General features: G+C 41.4%; 1 protein-coding gene across 1 annotated transcript in view; it reads right to left on the minus strand.

Annotated features, from left to right (window-relative positions):
• MSH2 (mutS homolog 2) overlaps positions 1-19,433 on the minus strand; it is a 49,220-nt gene that overhangs the window by 21,959 nt on the left and 7,828 nt on the right. Inside the window, exon 7 of the mRNA XM_053974754.1 lies at positions 1,285-1,484. Coding sequence (XP_053830729.1) covers positions 1,285-1,484 — 200 coding nt within the window. The remainder of the gene's footprint in view (positions 1-1,284; positions 1,485-19,433) is intronic.

Below are 19,433 nucleotides of genomic sequence, written 5' to 3' on the forward strand. Positions count from 1 at the left end.
TGATTCATGTGCAGAACAAGAAGAACCTTTTGCAGTCTATTAACTTTTCCATATGGTGAGCTTAGCAGTTTGCCATACACAGCTTGCTCCTCAAAACTCTAAAAATGGAATTGTTTTCCTACCCTAGTGTTATGACAAATGGCAACCCCAGTGTTGATCCAAATGGCAACTAATATAAAAAGAAGTAAATACAGGAAGCCAGCATTCTGAACTAACACCTCAGTACAGGATGGGAATCCAAGAGCTCCATGTCAAGGCTAAAACAAGCAGAGTCTGTTTGGAAAAGCCAAATGGACACAACTGACGCAGCTGCAGAGCGACACAGCTCTTTAAAAAACAAAAACAAACAAAAGAGTTACATCTGTCAGTTCCTTCAGAGTTTCAGATCTTAACTGCTCTTGGAAATAACACAGCCAATAACAAAGAATGGATTTATTTTTAGATTAATATTGTAGAGGTTTCATTACTTGGAGTTGTAAAACTGTAGTACAGAAAAGTATAAGACACTGGGTAGCTTTATTTTCTACTGAAATAGAGGAAAGAAAATTTTATAGCCATACGATTTCTAACAACATTTGTTTTTCAGGCTTTGGTGCTTGCTTTATACAAAGGGCATTTCTAACAAATTAATGGGCTTCTATAGAAATGAGCTTAGAACTGCTATTGCTAAATTGAATGCTGATCTTATTCTGCATTTTCTTGGTAATACACAGAAAAGTGGAAAAAATAGCAGCTTTTTTTTACTTTCTAGACTTGCCTGTCACAGCATTGTGCTTCCTACTAATGAGGACTGGAAGAAACCCTGCCATGTTACTTGTATCAAATACAGGAGCATTATGACTAAAGTAACCCAAACATTTGAGTCATAGCACTAATACTTAAACTGGGGGGGGGGGGATTTTGTGTTTAATTACAACCCAAAGTGGATGACAATTGTTTGAATGGTATCTTGTTTGTAGGATCACAGTACACACACAGCTGGTCAGGAATTCCTAGAGACAAGTCAGTGTCGAAGATTCCCACACCACCACCCAACAGTTCAAACATCCCAGCTACACACTAATTGGAGCACATCTTCCTGCAAAGATGGGACCATGAGTATTTTTAAGTATCTGACTGGCATTTTGGAATTTCAGCTCATGTAAAATTCAAATGTGTTTAAGCTTTATTCCTGCAACAAAAGCACACAGGGGGGGAAAAAAGTAATCTTCGGAAATCTACGCTCTATTTCTTTGCATCATCAGAATACCACAAAACACTGGGAATAGATGGGGGTAGCAATACCTTCATGTTTTTCTAGTGCTTGTACCACATTAGGCAGTTGATTGATAGCCTGGAACATTCGGTAACAGTCTTGTAAGTTTGCTGCTTGTCTCTGAAATTTCTTTGCCAGCCGGTTGAGGTCTGGAAAGCGACGTAACAGATCTTCTTGAAGGCACTGACGTAGCTCTGGATCCATCACAAAAGCTTCAACCAAATTCAACCTACATAAGAAATTCATAACCACGATTAGCATGGCATGATTCTTTTATGTCACCAGTTATCTGACAGTTTCTATTCGTAGTTTCTCCATGGCTGTATCCACTGGCTAATGGATACAGTCATTAGCCTGTCTAAATTGGCTAATTCTAAACTTCCTTGGTTAAAAAAAAAAAAAAAAAAAAACAACAAATGAAAACAGGACAACACATGAGCTGAGAAAGCAAGGAGATTTAACCCATGTCAAGCTTCTGTAGCTTTGAACAGTTAGGGTTTCTAATGAACAGCACTGGAGTGCAATTGCTCCAAGTGCAAATACCAACACCTATCCTGTAGGTAAAACTGACTCAGAATTGACTTTGAGATTAATCCTTTCCCTTCACTACCAAAAGAGTCTTCCAGTAGTCTGTGGAAGAAGAGGCATTAAGCAGGAAAAAACCCCACTGCTGGCAGAGTTTAGCTGCCTGTGGTCAAGGCCAGCATGGACACTGTGCAGCAGTGCAAGCCTGGACCACAGGATGGGAATCCTCACGGCTGGAAGGCACTGACTACTCCAACCCCTGCTCAAAGCAGAGTCACAGCTGTGGGAATCCAGGGCATCCCTCTCTGGCTGCCCTGGAAGGTCTGGGACCCTGGCAGGGGGTCAGGAGCCCCCTGTACAGAGCCCTGAGAGACACTGGCTCTGATCCCTGTCCATGGAAAAGAGTTTTCAATCTTACAGGATGAATTACAAGCTCTGAGTGTTTGATATCAGTAGTGATTAGTGTGGCACGGGTGCAAAAGTAGAACTTTAGGATTCTAGATAAGGGGTTCAAAGGGGGCAAGATGGAGGAAACTGGGTGTGCCTTGTCCTTCTCCTTCATGCCCTCCATGTCTCACTGTGCTGTTGGCATTTTTCTGTTGGTTCAGGCTGGGGACACACTGATCAACATAGGTGATGGATATTGGCACATAATTGTAAATATAGCACACGTAGTTTCTAGTGTATAATGTTTGTAACATCCCACTGAGGGGCAGAGCCCCACATGCTGCAGTGCAACACAGACCTGCTGCAGGTCAGAGAGAAAACATTTTAGATAAGAAGAAATAAAGAACCTTGAAAACCAGCACAGATGAATTACAACTCCTTCTTTGGCGGCGGGGCTGAAAGACAGAGACTTTCTACAATCTCAGAGTCATCTAAATATCTCAGATCCTGACAGCAGCTAAAGCCAGCTGCACATCCTGGGGATCCCCAAGGATGAGCCCAGTGTCAACCCCTGGAACCCAGCCCTAGTGACTGACCTCCACGGGGACCTCATGCCCCTGAGCCTGGCAGCTCAGGGAGTTTTCAGTGCACCACCAGTCCCTGCTCCGTGAGATGTCACAGGAGACAGCGACAGCTCAAGCCACAGTAAGCAACATTTCCTGCTCTTCCCTTATCCAACCACCTAGACTACTTATTGTAGCAGGTTACTGGGTTAGCCAGCCACAGTTTTCCCTCTGTAAATCCATGCCAGCTACTTCCAAACCACTGTTTGCCTAATGGCAGGCACTGGGGGACTGCATTCTTGTCAGTGAGGGCACTGTCTGCCAGCCTTGCCACCACTGACTCCCAGCTTGCCTTCCCTTGCTGTTGCTCCCTGACATTTTGGTTTGGTATTTTGTTGGGAGGGGGTTTCTGTTTGTTTTCTTTTTCTTTAATTTTTTTTTTTTTTTTACGTCTGGGGGCTTTAAAATAGTGAAATAAATATTCTTTAAGTGCTGAAAGCAAGCATAAAATCACAATAAGAAGTGACAGAGCATTAAATTGCATTTCTCCACTAGAATGAGAACACATTTTCATACAATTTTTGGGTTTTTGCATCAGTTAGTATTGCCATCTCTACACATTTTGCATTTGAAGTTAAAAAAAGAAGTCGGATATTGTTAATTTTGGAACGCCAGGGAGGTCAGGGTTCTTTGATCACACTTTCAGAACACCAAGGAAGAGCTCTGCCTCCTTCAGAGACCTCCCCATATTACATACTGGGCTGACTTCTGGTTAATACTATCTATCAATATCTTTGCTTCAGCAGAGAAGTTAATTTTATCTAGAGACATGCAAGCAAGGAAAGGACAGCTTGCACCACATTATTCCTGCTGGCTTGCTTACTGGCAGAAAAATGCATTTGTTTCAATTACAGTAACATCCGCATTTGCAAACTGCCTTGGAAATGACAATTTTTTTGTCCTTCTGACAGCAGTAATCTCTACATTACTCACTGCAGTGCTGTGCAGAGTGCCAGACACTGGCAACACTGCACAGGGGTTAACACAGTCCACTGCCTCAGGTAATTAGCAAAGACAGGAAAGAAAAGCTTTGGATAAAGCAACACAAGAGGTAGAGAGCCCTGGACAGGTAGTGGTACATTTCTGCCTAGAAAAATTCCTGCTGTTTCAAAAAGTATTCTAACCCCACACTCCAGTGAATCTTCTGTATTATACCCCAAAAAATCAATGAAAAAGATGAGAGAAGGATCCTTTCTCTACATTTATCCATTCCACTGCAGTCTTAATACATAATTTGAGAAATTGACATTACTGACACATAAGGGTGCTTTACTTCCAAAAGAAACACTGAAGTTTCAGCATGTGCACAGAGCTTGTCAGAAACAGAGAGGAAAATACTGAAGATACCTACTGCAAGAACACAGAACGAGACTTTTATGAGAAACATCATAAAAGCCAAGCACTTTTCCATTCTGATCCCTGTTGGTGTTTCTGAGCACGATTTCTGGCTTTTGATTTCTGTCAAATGGTTTGGAGGAACAACAAGAGTACATGATCCCTTCACAGCAGATACATTGCCATGTTTATCACAAAGCCCTTCAATTTACCCAGCAGATCTCACATCACAAACTCTTCCCTCAGAAGTGCCAGCAGCAACCAGTGACCAAACACAGCTTTTAAAGACCAGTTATTGTTTAAATATTGAGGGGAAAAAAGGCATAAAGAACTAAACCAAACTAAGGATGCCTGATACAACTGCTTAACAGCCTAAATACGAGCCCACTAACCAGACTGTGCTCCTTTTCCCCTCTAAGGGATTAGAGAAGGAACCAACCTGCCAACATGAACCACCCCACAGGAACCAAGCAGCTTGGTTGTTTTTAGTCCTGTAATCTGGAAACAATTCCTTTGGCAAAAACAAAGCAGGATTTATCCATTTAGCATACCCACATATTCCCACTCTTACCTACCCTGGTCTTCTGCAGTTACAGTCATGGCAAACACACAAGAGGTTGTACTATCCTGATGTGATGTCCTCTCACTCCCCAGGTATTATGCAAGAATTGTAAACTTATTTATTATTTCTCCATTATCAAAATATCACCACACCATCGACCCGTAAAGAGGAACTCGTTGCAAATGCCATCAAGCTTTTATTACGAGGAAAACTGCATTAATTTCTTGTTTAAAACCACCTTACTTCACTTTAAAAAATCCCAGTATTTCTCCACTTTAAGAAAGCAAGACACATTTAAACTGTTTACCCATTATCAAAGTGAATATTAATCCAGAGAAATACTATTCCTGCCTGCAGCAGGAAACAAAGAGTTTCCTGGGTTTATCCAACCTGCTTAAACTACTGACTACTCCATGATTTCAACTTTGAAATTTCACGTATAAAAACTATTTTTCTCATTTTGATGACCAATTTCACACATGCAAGTATGTGCAAAGTTCTAGTTCACCATCAACATCGGATGCTATCTTGCCCTCTCATGGCTTATGGTTAAAGTCAGAGAACTTAGATTCTCCTCCAAGAGGTCCTTAGAGAATCAATAATCCTAGCATACAGATATATGCACAGAACCACTTCTGAAAACTTCCTAAATTCTGCACAGCTGCTGCAAGTCATTCAAGAACATCTTGAGCACAGCTTCTGTAGTCTTGAGCTTGTCTTTACCAGGATCTAGGGTTTTTTCCCCCCTTTGCACAAACAAACCCTTCACTTTCATCCCACAACTCCCTCAGCTTGTTCAACAGCCTCTTGGATAAGACCTGTCAAAGGCATTTTGAAAGCTCTAATTTATTTTTTTCCCCCCCTCCTCTTTTGTCCACAATGACAAGCTCAAAGAGTTCTCAGATCAGCACGAACAATTTCCCTCTGCCAAAACCATGATAATTAGACTAACATTTCATGACCTTCCTGGTAGTGCTCTATCTTCCCCCTTACATTTGCCAACCACAAAGATACATCTGACAGCTTTGTGTTCATGCCACATTTTGCATAACAATTTCCTTATTGGTAAGAATACGTACAAGGTTGCTGGATAGAAAGGTAATGCAACCATAAGCCATGAATAATGCTCACAAGTAATGATGAAATCAAATGACAGGTGGTTTTTAATATAAAGTTCAACTGAGGAAAAAAAAAAAGTAAATACAAAATTAAACAAATTTTAAAAATCCAAGAAAGTGTAATCAAACAAGAGCTGACACTAGGTAACTCATTTCTGCCACACAGCCAAAAGGAAAGGAAAATAGGGCAAAACTTTCCACCACAGATCTAAGGCAGCACAGTCAAGATAACAGAAACAATTATAAGTAGTGAAACCACACCAGAACATAAAAGAAATCTCTGTTTCAAGACAGTTATTTAAATTTGCAAAAACAGCGAACAAGACTGCAGCTAATGTAACTGAAAATCAGCACCAGTGCTTTTAATTTGGAGACAGCAACCACCTTTTATTCCTGCTAAGCACAACCATGGCTGTTTACCAGCTTTGAATTCTGTGCTCTAACAAGTATCATCAGGTTTAGTGTGCTCTGGGAGACAGAGAGAGGAAAAAAACCCACTCATCTCCAAGTTTCTGCTGCATATTCCAGAATCCAACTCAAAACATTCCACCTTCTCCTCGGTTTTACTGTTAATAAGAGGCAACTCTTGAACCAGCTTCTGACAAAAATCCAATGTACCACACACACACACAGAGAAAAAGACAAGAAAAATCTGTTTTTTTAATCTAATTTATATCACACACTTTCCTGAGCCTCCACACACTGCTTCCCTTCCACTGATGTTTGCATCAGAAGAGATTGCTTCTTCCCTTGCTACACCTGTGCAGCATTTTTCATCACCATTTTAAGGTGCCTCAACACAGACATTGTCAGGAGGGTTTAATTCTATTTCTAGGTTCTTACACAGCTGAATAGCAAAGTTTAAGGTAACAGGAAAACATTACCCATGCCAGATTTGTATATAGATTTTTATGAAGAAAGAATTCTGCATGTAGAAATAAGAACTAAACTAACAGACTAAAATAAAAGGCCACAGTTAGAAGGAATAGAGTATTTATAATGCCTGAGCAAGACTGGCCAGCACAAAAAAAAACCAAAAAAAACCAAAAAAAAAAAAAAAACCACAAACAGACACACCAAAAAAACCACAAAAGAAAAACCCAACAAACCAGTGTGCAATAAGATTAGTTAGAAAGCATCTGGAGTTTTCACCTCTCCTCTACCAACATCCTACAAAACCCTGGACAGCTCTGCACCTCTCTGCCCATGCAGGAAAGAAAACACTTCCCTCAAGCACCTCTGCTCAAAAAAAGGACTTTGAGGGGTTTTTTTATCATTTCATGAAACTGGGATCCATATGTAATCACTAATACATATTTAAAAATGAGTCATATCTATTTAGTTATTACTTCAGCGCAGTGACCTCAAATCCCAGTTACTCATAGATGCTTTCAGAAAAAAGCTGTGCTAAGAATTCCACATAACCCAAGGAAAAAAGTGTTAACACTGAAATAAGCTAAGAATGCACTCTATTAAAGGAGAATCTCACTTACTTTTAAGAAGACTGTAAAGTTTGTAACTCTCCTGACTAACAGCTGAGTCTTCTGAAGAGCACACATTTGTATTCTCTGCCTGCTAAAGGATTTTTTTGACTGCAGATTAAGACCGACTCTCCTGTCCAACTGTTCTACTTGATTATGCAGAATTTTAATCACGAAATACCACTTACAAAAGCAGCATATTAAGGACTGCTTTAAAACACACTGAGACTTTCATCTCACCACAAGTTTCAGAATGTGCACAGCTCTATCACATTAATTTCATGTTTTCTTTATACAAAGGAAAGTGGAAAAATACCTCACATACCATTATTTTGTTTCCCTCAGGTTTGTTTCAAACTCAGATTTCTTCTTAATCCAACGTAGCCAAAGCAAATCCTCCCTGGACATGCTTAACCTAGACATGTAAAATGATACCCACCACCTTACCTGTTCTAACTGGATTTCTTTTTCACACAAGGCACACAGTATTTTAACATCCTGGAGGAATGATAAATACTTCCTAGATAAATACTTCAAATTCTTTTTTTTTTTTCCAACCAGAAATAAGCAAGGCACTGTCCCCTAAGCTCCCTTTATAAACTTTTCCTGATGACCAAGTTGTTCCCTAGACAATCATTTCTCTCCCAAAAATCAGCCATAATCCAGTTTGCTGCCTCAGGTAAGCAGTAGAGACCTTAAATTTACAAAGGCCTTTTCATGCCACAGAACTTCAGTATGCTCTACAGCCTTTGAAGTATTAAGGCAGACACCTAAGATCAGTACATGGGAGCCTAAATCAGAAATCTGAACCCTGGCAACTAAAAATTACTTTAGTAATTCAGCACAGAGCAGCATAAAAATCACACTGACTGTCCCAGGTCATTTTGCCTCAGGCAATCAGAGCTGTTGCACGCATTTATAAAAATAACATCCAAAATTTCTCAGACAAGCACAAAGAAATAACAAAGCAAAATAGCTAGGCAACCCACGCATGCTTTTGGAAGTGCTCAGTTGTGCACAAAAGACTTTTTTTTAACAAAACTAGAGCAGTCTTTGCAAACAATTCGAAATAAATGTAACACAAACCCAGAGGAATAAAGAACCAGCAGCTTTAGAGAGACTAATACCATCAAAAGCCATTTTATTTTAGTCATACATCATAGGCTTAGGATCACTGATCTCAGTCCCCACTCAGCTCATACTGGAGCCTCTGCACAGCCAGAAGTTGCTCTGGTTCCTGGCAGCTCCAGATGATGGCAACATTTACCCAAGCCACAGCAATAGCCTTGGAAGGGGCTCACCACAGGCACCAGCTCTCCCAGCACTTTGAAGACACTAGATCTGAATCCAGGTTCTGATTCTCCAAGAACTCAGAACGTTGCTTTCTGGATGAGAGGCACACACACCTCTCCAGCACTTCTTACGTATGAGACAAAATATCCCACGCAAGGGGTCAGAATCTTACTGCTGCTTTAATGGAATTAAAATTGGAAATACAGTATCATTCAGGCTCCAAAATCTTGTGTCTGAGTACCACAAGCTGTTCACCTGAGCAAGCTCTCCTCCAGCTCTCCCAGATCTGCAGGGACACACGAGGGCCTATAATTCAGAAGCAGACAACCCAGGCACTGCCAAGACACCCAGGTGGGAGGCTTGTCAAGAGTCAAGAAGTCAAGACTTCTTCCTGCTGTCTGCCAAAAAAAAGAGCAGCCTGCACCTTCCACAGGGACTCCCCTCCATGCTAAATGGCTCAAAATCTTCCCCAGCTGCCCTTGCCCAAACCCTGCAACCCGGTCACTGTTTCCCCCTGCCATGTGAGCACAAAGTTGGTTTTGTTTCTGAATGTTTCTGTGTTATCAAATTACCTCACAGCTTCCCCCCCTGAAAATCACTGTCACAACCTGAACACCCCCAAAAAGCTAAACTAAAAGATAGTTGCTTACAAAAGAGAACTTTGAAGATGACAGCGAAGAAGTAGAACAGTGTATATTCTTCCTCACTTCAGAATTTGAAGTGCATTCCTGTTTTATGAGAGGGATGTGAAATTACAGGCTTTTAACAAATGAGAAGATATTGTATCATAAAGTAGATTAACAGAAACAGCAAATCAGGAACAAAGAGCCCCAGGGGGATGCATTTCTCAGTTCACCTGTAATGTCTGTGTTCTTAGAGAGACAATGCTGTCACCCCAGTAAGATGACAGCATTCTTTGGACTCTGATCAAAAAAAAAAAAAGATTTTGCAATCATTCACAGTTCTAGACCCAAACAGAGTACCAAAACTTCCCCTCTGCCAAAACAAAGAGGTCAGAGAGACCCAACAGGACCTGGCCCAGGGGTTCAGCTGGAGAGCTGCCCTGCCCTGTACACAGCCCAGCCACGGAGCGTGGAGGAACAAACCCTGGCAGAGGCAGCTGTGGGCACCCCAGCTTGACACTGAGGGTGATGCTCCCAGCTGCAGCCCCCTCCTCAAACACCCACCTCCATTTGCTGTGGCTGGCTTTGCTTTTCACCTCTGGCTCCCCCTGAACCACCTCACCCTGGGGTGGCCCTGCCAGATGTGGACAAGCCCACAAAAGTGGCTGGGAAATTATGCCCTCGAGCCCCAGGAACATTTCCCAGCTGGCAGAAAGCAGCACTGCCACCAGGAGAAGTGTGGGGTAGGGCTGCTACCCAGTGCTCTTCTACCTGCCACACTCTCTCCATCAGGTTTTAAAAGAACTAAGCCAAGGGATCTCTCTGCAGGCACCTGAAACACTCAGAATGCAATGAGCACTAACAACTGCCCTTCACTCCACTGGAACAGTGCAGCTCTTCAGAACCCGCTCCTTTTGTCCTTTAATCTGAAATGTCACTTGAAGAGACCACGAATATCCTATTTTTCACAGCCCTGCTGAAGTGTAATCCCTTGTAATACGGAGTGCAAGGTTTGAAGAGCAGCTTTAGACCCTAGGAGAGCCACAGAAATCAAACTGCACACACTTTCCAGAGCTCTGGGTACACAGTGTGCTACTAAGCAGCTGCACAGAGCAGGCTCCCTGCTGTTAAACTTCTAATATTAAGCAAAGCAAGAGAAAGCCACAGTCAAATATCAGTCTCATGCCTTTTCTAGCTTCCCTAATTAGTGCCTAAATCATCCTACCATGATAACAGTAATGGGTATTTCTAACTTCAGGACAGTCCATTTTCAGAGAAATTTTGTAATTCAAATAAATGCAGTCTTCCAAAAAAACAGAGTTCACACTCCTCTATATCAGTTATATTTATGTAACATAAAATTAATATGGATCAGGGAAGCAACAGACTCTTTGCCACCCTACAGTAATTCCTGAAGACACTATTTGAGTACTATGTCAAAGGCTAGAGAGCAAATTAAAGCCCTGGGATTCTATCAGGGGGACCAGGCACAAAGTAACTATTTTTTATAAAAAAATCAAGCATTGAAAACGGCATGTATTGACTATGAGGCAAGCCAATAAGATCAGAATAAAAAATAAAACAGAATTATCAGGAAAAGCAGTTAAAACAACATTGGTTTTTTTTTTCTCACAAGATACTTATCCAAGTTTGATGTTACCAATAACTCATTATTTTTGCACAAGTGTTTATGAACTTTCTGACCTCAGCAGACGAAAACAATTCTTCAGCAGAAAAATAAAATATTTGGTCTTAATCCTTGTCAGCAAAGTACCACTTGGTGCAATTAAGACTTTGCTCCTGAAGCAGACTGCTGCAACAGCAATATTTTTAGAGCCTGAGGGAAGCGAGTGCCTGGCATCGTGCTGAAGAACATGCAAATAAAGCAGCAGCAGAGCAGCAGAGCTCTGCTTGGCCTCCTGCAGCCAGAACTGAGGAGCAAGGGCAGGACTGTGCTGCAGGAAGAGAGGGGGAAGAGAGGGGGAAAGAAGAGAGGGGGAAAAAAGAGAGGGGGAAAAAAGAGAGGGGGAAAAAAGAGAGGGGGAAAAAAGAGAGGGGGAAAAAAGAGAGGGGGAAAAAAGAGAGGGGGAAAAAAGAGAGGGGGAAAAAAGAGAGGGGGAAAAAAGAGAGGGGGAAAAAAGAGAGGGGGAAAAAAGAGAGGGGGAAAAAAGAGAGGGGGAAAAAAGAGAGGGGGAAAAAAGAGAGGGGGAAAAAAGAGAGGGGGAAAAAAGAGAGGGGGGGAAAAAAGAGAGGGGGGGAAAAAAGAGAGGGGGGGAAAAAAGAGAGGGAGAGAAAAGAGAGGGAGAGAAGAGAGAGGGAGAGGAAAGAGAGAGGGAGAGAAAAGAGAGAGGGAGAGAAAAGAGAGAGGGAGAGAAAAGAGAGAGGGAGAGAAAAGAGAGAGGGAGAGAAAAGAGAGAGGGAGAAGAAGGAGAGAGGGAGAAGAAGGAGAGAGGGAGAAGAAGGAGAGAGGGAGAAGAAGGAGAGAGAGAGAAGGAGAATCATCTTTCCTTTGTCTACAAGGCACTCCTCACTGCCCACCACCCTGCCCATGGCCCAGAGCTGCAGGGCAGCTGTGAGCTGTGTTTCCCAGGAGTACAGAGAGGGACCTGCAGGAGCATTTCTGCAGGCAGGAGGTGACCAGAGCTTGCCAGGGCTCCCACTGCTTCTCTCCAGGTGGGACTGAAGGCCACCTGCAGCAGGGACACAGGTGCCACCATCTCCCTGTCACCCCCTCCCGCTGAGGGTTCACCTCATGGCTGGGATTACTCCACATTCCCATGGCAGACCAGCCCTGGCTCTACAGAACTCAGGTCCTGAAAACATCAGAACATTTAAAGGAAGAAGTATTGCTCCTGTCTAGACTCTGAAGAAACTTTCATACACCTGCTCATCCAAATTACACCTACACAATCACCCCAGTCACACTTCAAACCAGAACCAGGTGTCTTTTATTTCCCATTCCTCAGCCTGGGTGTGTTACATACAGTACCACTCACTATCCTACTGACAGACAAGGAAAACAAACCATTACTTTCTTTTTCCCAAAAGCTGCATTTGTCAAATAAGAACAAAGTACTTTCTAATTGTACTTTTTCATTATTACCAAGACCTGCCACTCAAACCAGTTTTACGTAACAGCACTATTTAGATTTGATCCCCCTCCCCTTCTCTTTCACAGTGAAGGAAAAACAAAATTATTACCCCTAATGAATTAAACAGCTCACTTGAAGAGGAACTAGCATTAAAAGGGGAAATTTTCACCTTATAGTAACACACTACTTCACAGAATGATAAGCAAGTGTTTCCAACTTTTAAACATGCATGTTTACAGAAGAAAAAAAACAGAATATCTACCAGCAAAGTTGAATTTTGAATATTCAACACAGCAAATCCTTTCCCACCTCAAACTCCATTGCAATCTTGCTGGACTAAGCAGTGCCTTACCCTCAAGGAACTGTACAGACAAAAGTGATATGAGGGTAGCTCATAAAACAAGAAGTATCTCCCAAAATATTTGTCAGAGACAATTTTTTTGACTTCCCAATGTTTATTTCCATGCATATAGTCTTTTTCATAAAATTTCCACAGTCTGTTTTCTGTAGGAGCCATGAATATTCTAATAGCATCTTCACAGCAAATTTGTCAGGAAAGCAGCAGGTTTATTGAGGAATAGTAGTGCACAGCTCCTCTCACAGAGTCACTGTTCCAACCCAAGGATAGGCAGATATCCATTCTATCCTCCTGCAGCAGTTTGGCAATCTAATTCACATAAATCAAGTGGCATAATCTCTAAAACCATCAAAAGTACCAGCAGAAAGCAAACTCAAGTCAGATTATTAAATCTGAACAGATCCTGGCTTCTGGTATTTGTTGACCTGCACTTATTCATGATTAATAGCAGCTCATGGGCCAGCTGCAGAGGAGCAGAAGGATCAATTTTTGATGACAATTTTCCCCACTTTTTGATAGACTAGTTTTCATGAGGTGAACAAGCCAAATCAAATTGATCTTTAGCTGTGAGACCAAAAAAAAAAAAAAAAAAAAAAAAAAAAGGACCAAAAGAAAAAAAAGGAAGCAGGAGGTATGGAGTGCCCCTTTTGGCAACTGCTGAGTTTTTCTGGATTATTTCCTATCCAACATGACACCTTTGGTTGTTTAAGCATGATAAACTCTCCATCAAAAGATGAACGGGTTAGCTACAGGAACACCAGTGCCAATTACAAGGGAACAGGTGGCAGTCCACAATTAGGGAAGAATGACTGAACCCTTTGATTTAAAGTGATTTTAAGTGTGAGCCATCCATGAAACAACTCAGGGCCACAGGCTGCTGCATGGTGCACCAGAGTCAAAAACAAATGAAAAACTTCCACACCAAATCCTGAAGACCAAGGAAACACCACTTACAGCACAGAGAGTGTGAGCAAGTGATAAAGTGATAAGGACATGAAGGCAAAAAGATCCTAATTTGAATAAAGGCAAGAACAACACAGTATTTAGGCTTCCAGACAAAACAACAACTGCCCTTCTTTTAGGAATTCCTAATAAATCTGCATTTCTTGTATCGTAACAAAGAACAAGGAAGGGGATGGAGCAAGGAGTCACCAGGTATTAATTACCCAGTCATTAACCCCACACAGTGAAACTGCTCCACCCAAAACCTGCCAGAGAAACCCAAGATGGAAAGCAGCAGAGGCTGTTTCCCAGCTTAATGCCTTAAACCATGGAGGTTTTCTGCCAGTCTTGCTTTTTAATTAAATATGGCATTTTGGGATCCAGTGATAAACCAGATTACTGCATGGTCTTCAAAGACTAGAGTCAGCTGAGGAAAAGGTATTTTCATTATTTTTTTTTGTGCTTTATTCCTTACAAGTTTCCACACATTATTAAAATTAAGAGGTTACATTATTACACTACTCCATCAACATTAATACCCTTTTAAATTGCTAACCTGTGCATTTCTTTAAGCTTGTGCAAACTAACAGCACACTGAACAAGTTCTATTTCTTAGCTGTTGAAAAACAAATATTTCTTCATTTGCATTCATTCTGTACAGAAGAAACTCAAAACTGTAAGTCAACAAAACATTAAAGACTCTTACAATCGTCATACATGATAAATAAAATTAAATTACAAGTCAAGACAAAATTTCCTTGCCAAGAGCTTCCACTGCAGTGTCCTAACATGTCACCTTTCTAATGATCTTGGAGATAAATTAAACAAAGCAGAAACAATAATGTGGTCACTGTTCTTTCACAGAGAACACACCATATTCCTGTATCCAGTGTTCAAAACAGTGACTGCCAAGGACACTGTTACAAACCTGAGAGCTTTGCACCTGTGCATATTAGGTTTCCATACGGTCCTGAATATGTAAACACAGATTCTAATCAAAATTTAACTATGGCAGTAAGTGCCATCCACCTCCTTTTGGCAGGATGAGAGCCAAAGAACAGTATGGCAGCTACAGATTCACACTTCCCTAAATAAATAGCAGTTTCATCGTGTCCTACAAGTCTGGAAACCAATCTGACATTTCAATCAAATTTTAGTTTACGCTTCATTTCTGTTGAGCCTCAAAATTCAGAGACAAAAGAAAGGACTAAAAGCTTAAACCTTCTATTTATTTTGTGAGGACTTGTGTGGAAGAAGTGGGCGAGCTGGAAGTATCAACTAGGAGACACCATGATACCTGCTCCAGTGCTGCACCACTCAATGCCACCTGCAATTTACAGATTTGCAACACTGACTGCTGCTCCCTGACCCAGAAGACAAATGATCTGGCTAACACACAGAATACAAACACCAACATTGTCTTTCCCACACCTGAAGGTGTCATGAAAGGAGTCTTTTTTTTTTTCAGATCTCCTCAGAGAAGAAAACTAAAAGTAAGTCTTTCTGCAACACAACAATCTAAGCCTTTGGATAGGTTTTGAGAGCCTGGGATTTTTGATGGCCATTCCTTCCTGCAGACATGGCCTGTGTGATGTGTGCTTGACTAGTAGAGTTCTTGTCTCATTCTCTAGACAGCACTCAATGGCAACCTCAGTTTTACAAGCAAACCCAAATGAAAACAGAGGTAAATCAGTAGTTTTGAAAACAGTAAACATAGGTGAAGAGGGTTAAAGAAGCATTGAGAGCTTCAAGCTCCAAATATTTCTCTAGGGAACCGCGTGATGGTAACTTTTGGAATGACAAAGGTGACATTTTCCTAACATTTCCAGAGGCTTACCAGAAGCCAACACCATTTTCATGTCACTGGAATGACAACTTCTTTCATGGGAAATGTTTATTGCACCATGATCTCCATGACAATAAGAAATCACATTTCTGTCTTCAAATCTGCTCAGATTCCATCTGTATTTCAGAAGCTTCCCTGGAGGCATTAGGAGCACTCCCAGTGCCTGAAATGCATTTTTAAAGAGGTCATTTAGACAAACCTCCAAGCTGGTGACATCTTCCCCTCCCTTAATGAGGACACAGGCCACCACCCACTGCTGATGCAGCTGCCTGGGCTCAGTCTGTGGCTGCGCAGAGCTCCTGACCTGCACTCAGGAAAGCTGAAGGTCTTTGCAGAGCTGCTAACCAGAACAACAAAAGCAACAAAGCCTATCTGCAATGCTTTGCAGGTTAGAAAAGAACTACAAAAGCAGTGAAACCTTAACAGCAGAACAATTCCCACTGGAACTGGTTACAGCCCTTGCTCAAAACAAGGCTAACTTCAGTCAAACGCTGAGCAAGAGCAGAGATCCCTCCACCTCTCTGAGCACACATTCCAGAGTCTGACCATCCTCATGCCTCACCCAAGGTGCTCCAAGAGAGCCAGGGCCTTTGATTATGTTTCTTCTTGCCTCAAGGCAACAAGTTAGGGTTGGGTTTTCTTTATTTTTTTAAACAAACTGCTGCTTAAATAATCATGATGCATGAAAACGTTCTACAAACTTGGAAGTTTTACCCTTCTAGCCATTTATTCACCTCGAGCTTCCCAAATGTATTACTTCCTGACTCTGCCAGAGACAGGATTTGTTTCTACAATGTGGCCTCCATGCAGCATGATATTTAGAAGGACAGGAGGAAAGCTCAAAATAGGCTTGGATCAGAGCAAGTGATGTTTGAGCACAGCCTTTAACTCCTCGGAGACCCCTGCAGCTTTTCCAGAGGACACAGGCACATAAGAGGTTCAACCACAGTATACATAAAGCATTAAAAAGGTGAGCTGGAATCTTTTATTTATGTGTATAAATGTCAGATAGAGTTTATCTCAAATACAGGAAAAAAAATTAAATATATTCAGCATGAACTCTCTTGTCAGGACACAACAGAACAAGCACTATTTTACACTGTGCCACATTCCTCAGACTTTCCAGTACCTGGAGAATAAACATGACATACTGAAGCTGCCTGCTGTATTGCAGTCAATTTGGTTATGCAATTAATATTTGTATTTGCACATGCTGGCTCTGCAACTACATTTTCATTTCTAATATGCTGACTGTGAGACAAGGAGCAAGAACCTCATGTACTTGCCTTCTGAACATACCACACAGGAGAAGGAGGGCTGTATTGTGTACACTTATGACTGATAATTATTTTTTTTTCATCAAGAAAAACCAAACAAGACACTGGCAGAACCCCAAGCCTCACAAGACAGGCAGCTATCAGGTGCCTCTGTTTTCTCAGTTCTCATCAGGAGCTGCTCCTGTCAGTAAACACCATTTTATCTGAAGCATGTGCACCATGCACTTTAATTTGTGCTGCTACTGTATCAATAGTTAATATGGACTGCTGATTCAACTCTTGTGTTCCATTTATCCATACAGGTTAACAACACACTGCAGATTACCAACTACAGGAAGAAGAGGATTCCTTTATCTCCAAAAGATGCCTTGCACCACCTGCAGGTCTTAGCAGAGGTTTACAACAGTCTAACTTGTGAAAAAAAAAAAAGTGAAACTTTCAGACACCAATTTTACGCTACTGGGACAACAGTAAATCCAACACCTCCTGTATAAGCAAAACAGGAGGCTTCCTTCAGAACAGCCACTGAACATCAGTCCAGCTTGGGCAGTTCTGCTTGTTTGGAGGAGTTTTGCTCTGGTTAGTGTTGAATGGGGTCCTTCAACATGGCACACTCCAAGCTAAGAAACAATCTACAGCTCCCCTTGATGACAAGGGAGACATAAAGGATCAGCAGTCCAGGTATTTCCTTCTCAAGCCACCTTATGTTCTAAACTGTGGCTTGCAATCCTTAAAACAGCCACAATATACTGTAAAGTCTTCAGAAAACAACTTGGCAACTGCACAGCTTTCAAAAGATATTTAAGTCTGTGTAGTACATCTCACTAACAGCTTCTCTTATCATACTTGTTCCTTGGGATTAAAAAAAGAACAGTCCTACACCCTTTGAAAAGCATAAAGTTTGGGAGGATGAAGCTTACAAGTAAATTACGTTGCTTTTATCTCAGAGATTTGGGCTCATCCAAGTAGTACTTGAAAGCAAGATGCATTCAGACAGAATGCAGCAGAATAAAGTGACAAGGGGTCCCTATGGTATTTCAGTGCCCATTAGTAGAGGTTAAAGCAAAGTACTTTTTAACAAATTGCAGCTCCAAGGTCTCTGCAGCTGGGCAAGATACAGGAGGTTATCAGTGGACTTCTTTCAAGTTCATAACACTTGAATATGCTGACCTTTACAAGCTTCACAGAGCTTAACTCCATTTAATTACTCCCCTCCTCCTTTAAATGCACCTCTTCCTACATGCAGCCAACATTAGCCACAGAGAATCACAACACAAAATACAGAAGTGATAGCAGCTCTACAAAACAGGTCAAGTTACATTTTCTGCCTACAACTCAACCCCAGTTTTGTAAAGAAAACACTGTCTCTCCCAAACTTGGAAGGTTTCAGATGTGCAGTAATAAGCAAACACGTCACATAAAAGTTAAAACTTCTAATGTTTACTTTGACATAAGAAAATGACAAGATGGGACTTCTAACTTTCAAAATTTTAAAAACAATCGCAAAATTAAATTTGGTTCAGATCTTAGGATCCAAAACTGACAGACACAGATGATCTTGGGTACTTAAGAACCAGCAATGAAAGCTTTTGTAACACATGCTGTAAGACACAGCATTCAATAAACCTGGGAACAAATATTTCAGTGTCACACTAACAACATTTCTAAGTGGGCTCTGATCAAGTTACTACACACCATTCTCCAAATGATGAGGAAAAGCAGAAAAACTTGTTGAAAAGAAGCAGAATAACTCAGTCCCCAGAAGTGTAGAGAGAAAACTACCATCCTGATTTTGGCTGGCACAGAGTTTATTTTTCCTCAGTAGCCGGTACAGCGCTGTGTTTTGGGTTTTGCCTCTCCTCCCCACTCCACCAGGGAGGTGAGCAGACAGCTCTGTGCTTAGCTGCCAGCTGGACTTAAACCACAACTACTCTTTGCATAACTTATTTAAATATCAGCACGTCCAAGCCAAGATTGCTTTTTTTTTTGGGGGTAGGGATCTGTGCCCAACAGCACATACAGGCATATCTGCAATGCCTTATCTGAAATATGAGCCTCAGAGCATCTATCAAAGTTGAATTCAATTTTCCAGACTCTTCTGCTTTGTCAGGACACACTTTAATGCACGTTTTGTAGCACTGGTTGCTAGAGTTGCATGAAATTTGGGTTTAGATCACTAAAGGGCAGTATACATAGGAGTAGTTTAAAAAAATGTGTAACCTGTATTTGAGTGGTCAACATACTCAAGACAAACAAACACAGCAGGAACACAGCCCTTGCAGTTTTCCTCTCTGAAGGATTGAGAGTAACCTGTGCATTCTCAGCAGAGATTTACCAGATTCTCTAAGGCTTCTTATCAACTGATATTGTTACCTACTGGCAGGGCAGCCACAGTGTGACACAGGGCAGGATCAAAGGGCAAGAAAGAAAAGGCCCACACAGTATCAAGGCATAATTAGAGTGGCCTACTGTAACCAGATGTAGCTTTCTTCTGGGAACAGATTGTTTGGGTGTGTTTTGTTGATTTTTTTTTTTTTTTTTAAAGTGGTAAACTTGAAGTGACATCAAGATATTATTATACAGACTGAGAATCTGCATATGAACAAAGTCAATAAGTGGCTGCTGCACTGCCTTAGCCTGTAGCACAGCATCATTCAGATCATCTATACTTATTGTACCTCCTCTTTAAAATGTATAATTGTAAAAAGCATTTAAT

Source organism: Vidua macroura, chromosome 3 (assembly GCF_024509145.1).
Source record: "Vidua macroura isolate BioBank_ID:100142 chromosome 3, ASM2450914v1, whole genome shotgun sequence".
Classification (NCBI taxonomy): Eukaryota; Metazoa; Chordata; class Aves; order Passeriformes; family Viduidae; genus Vidua; species Vidua macroura.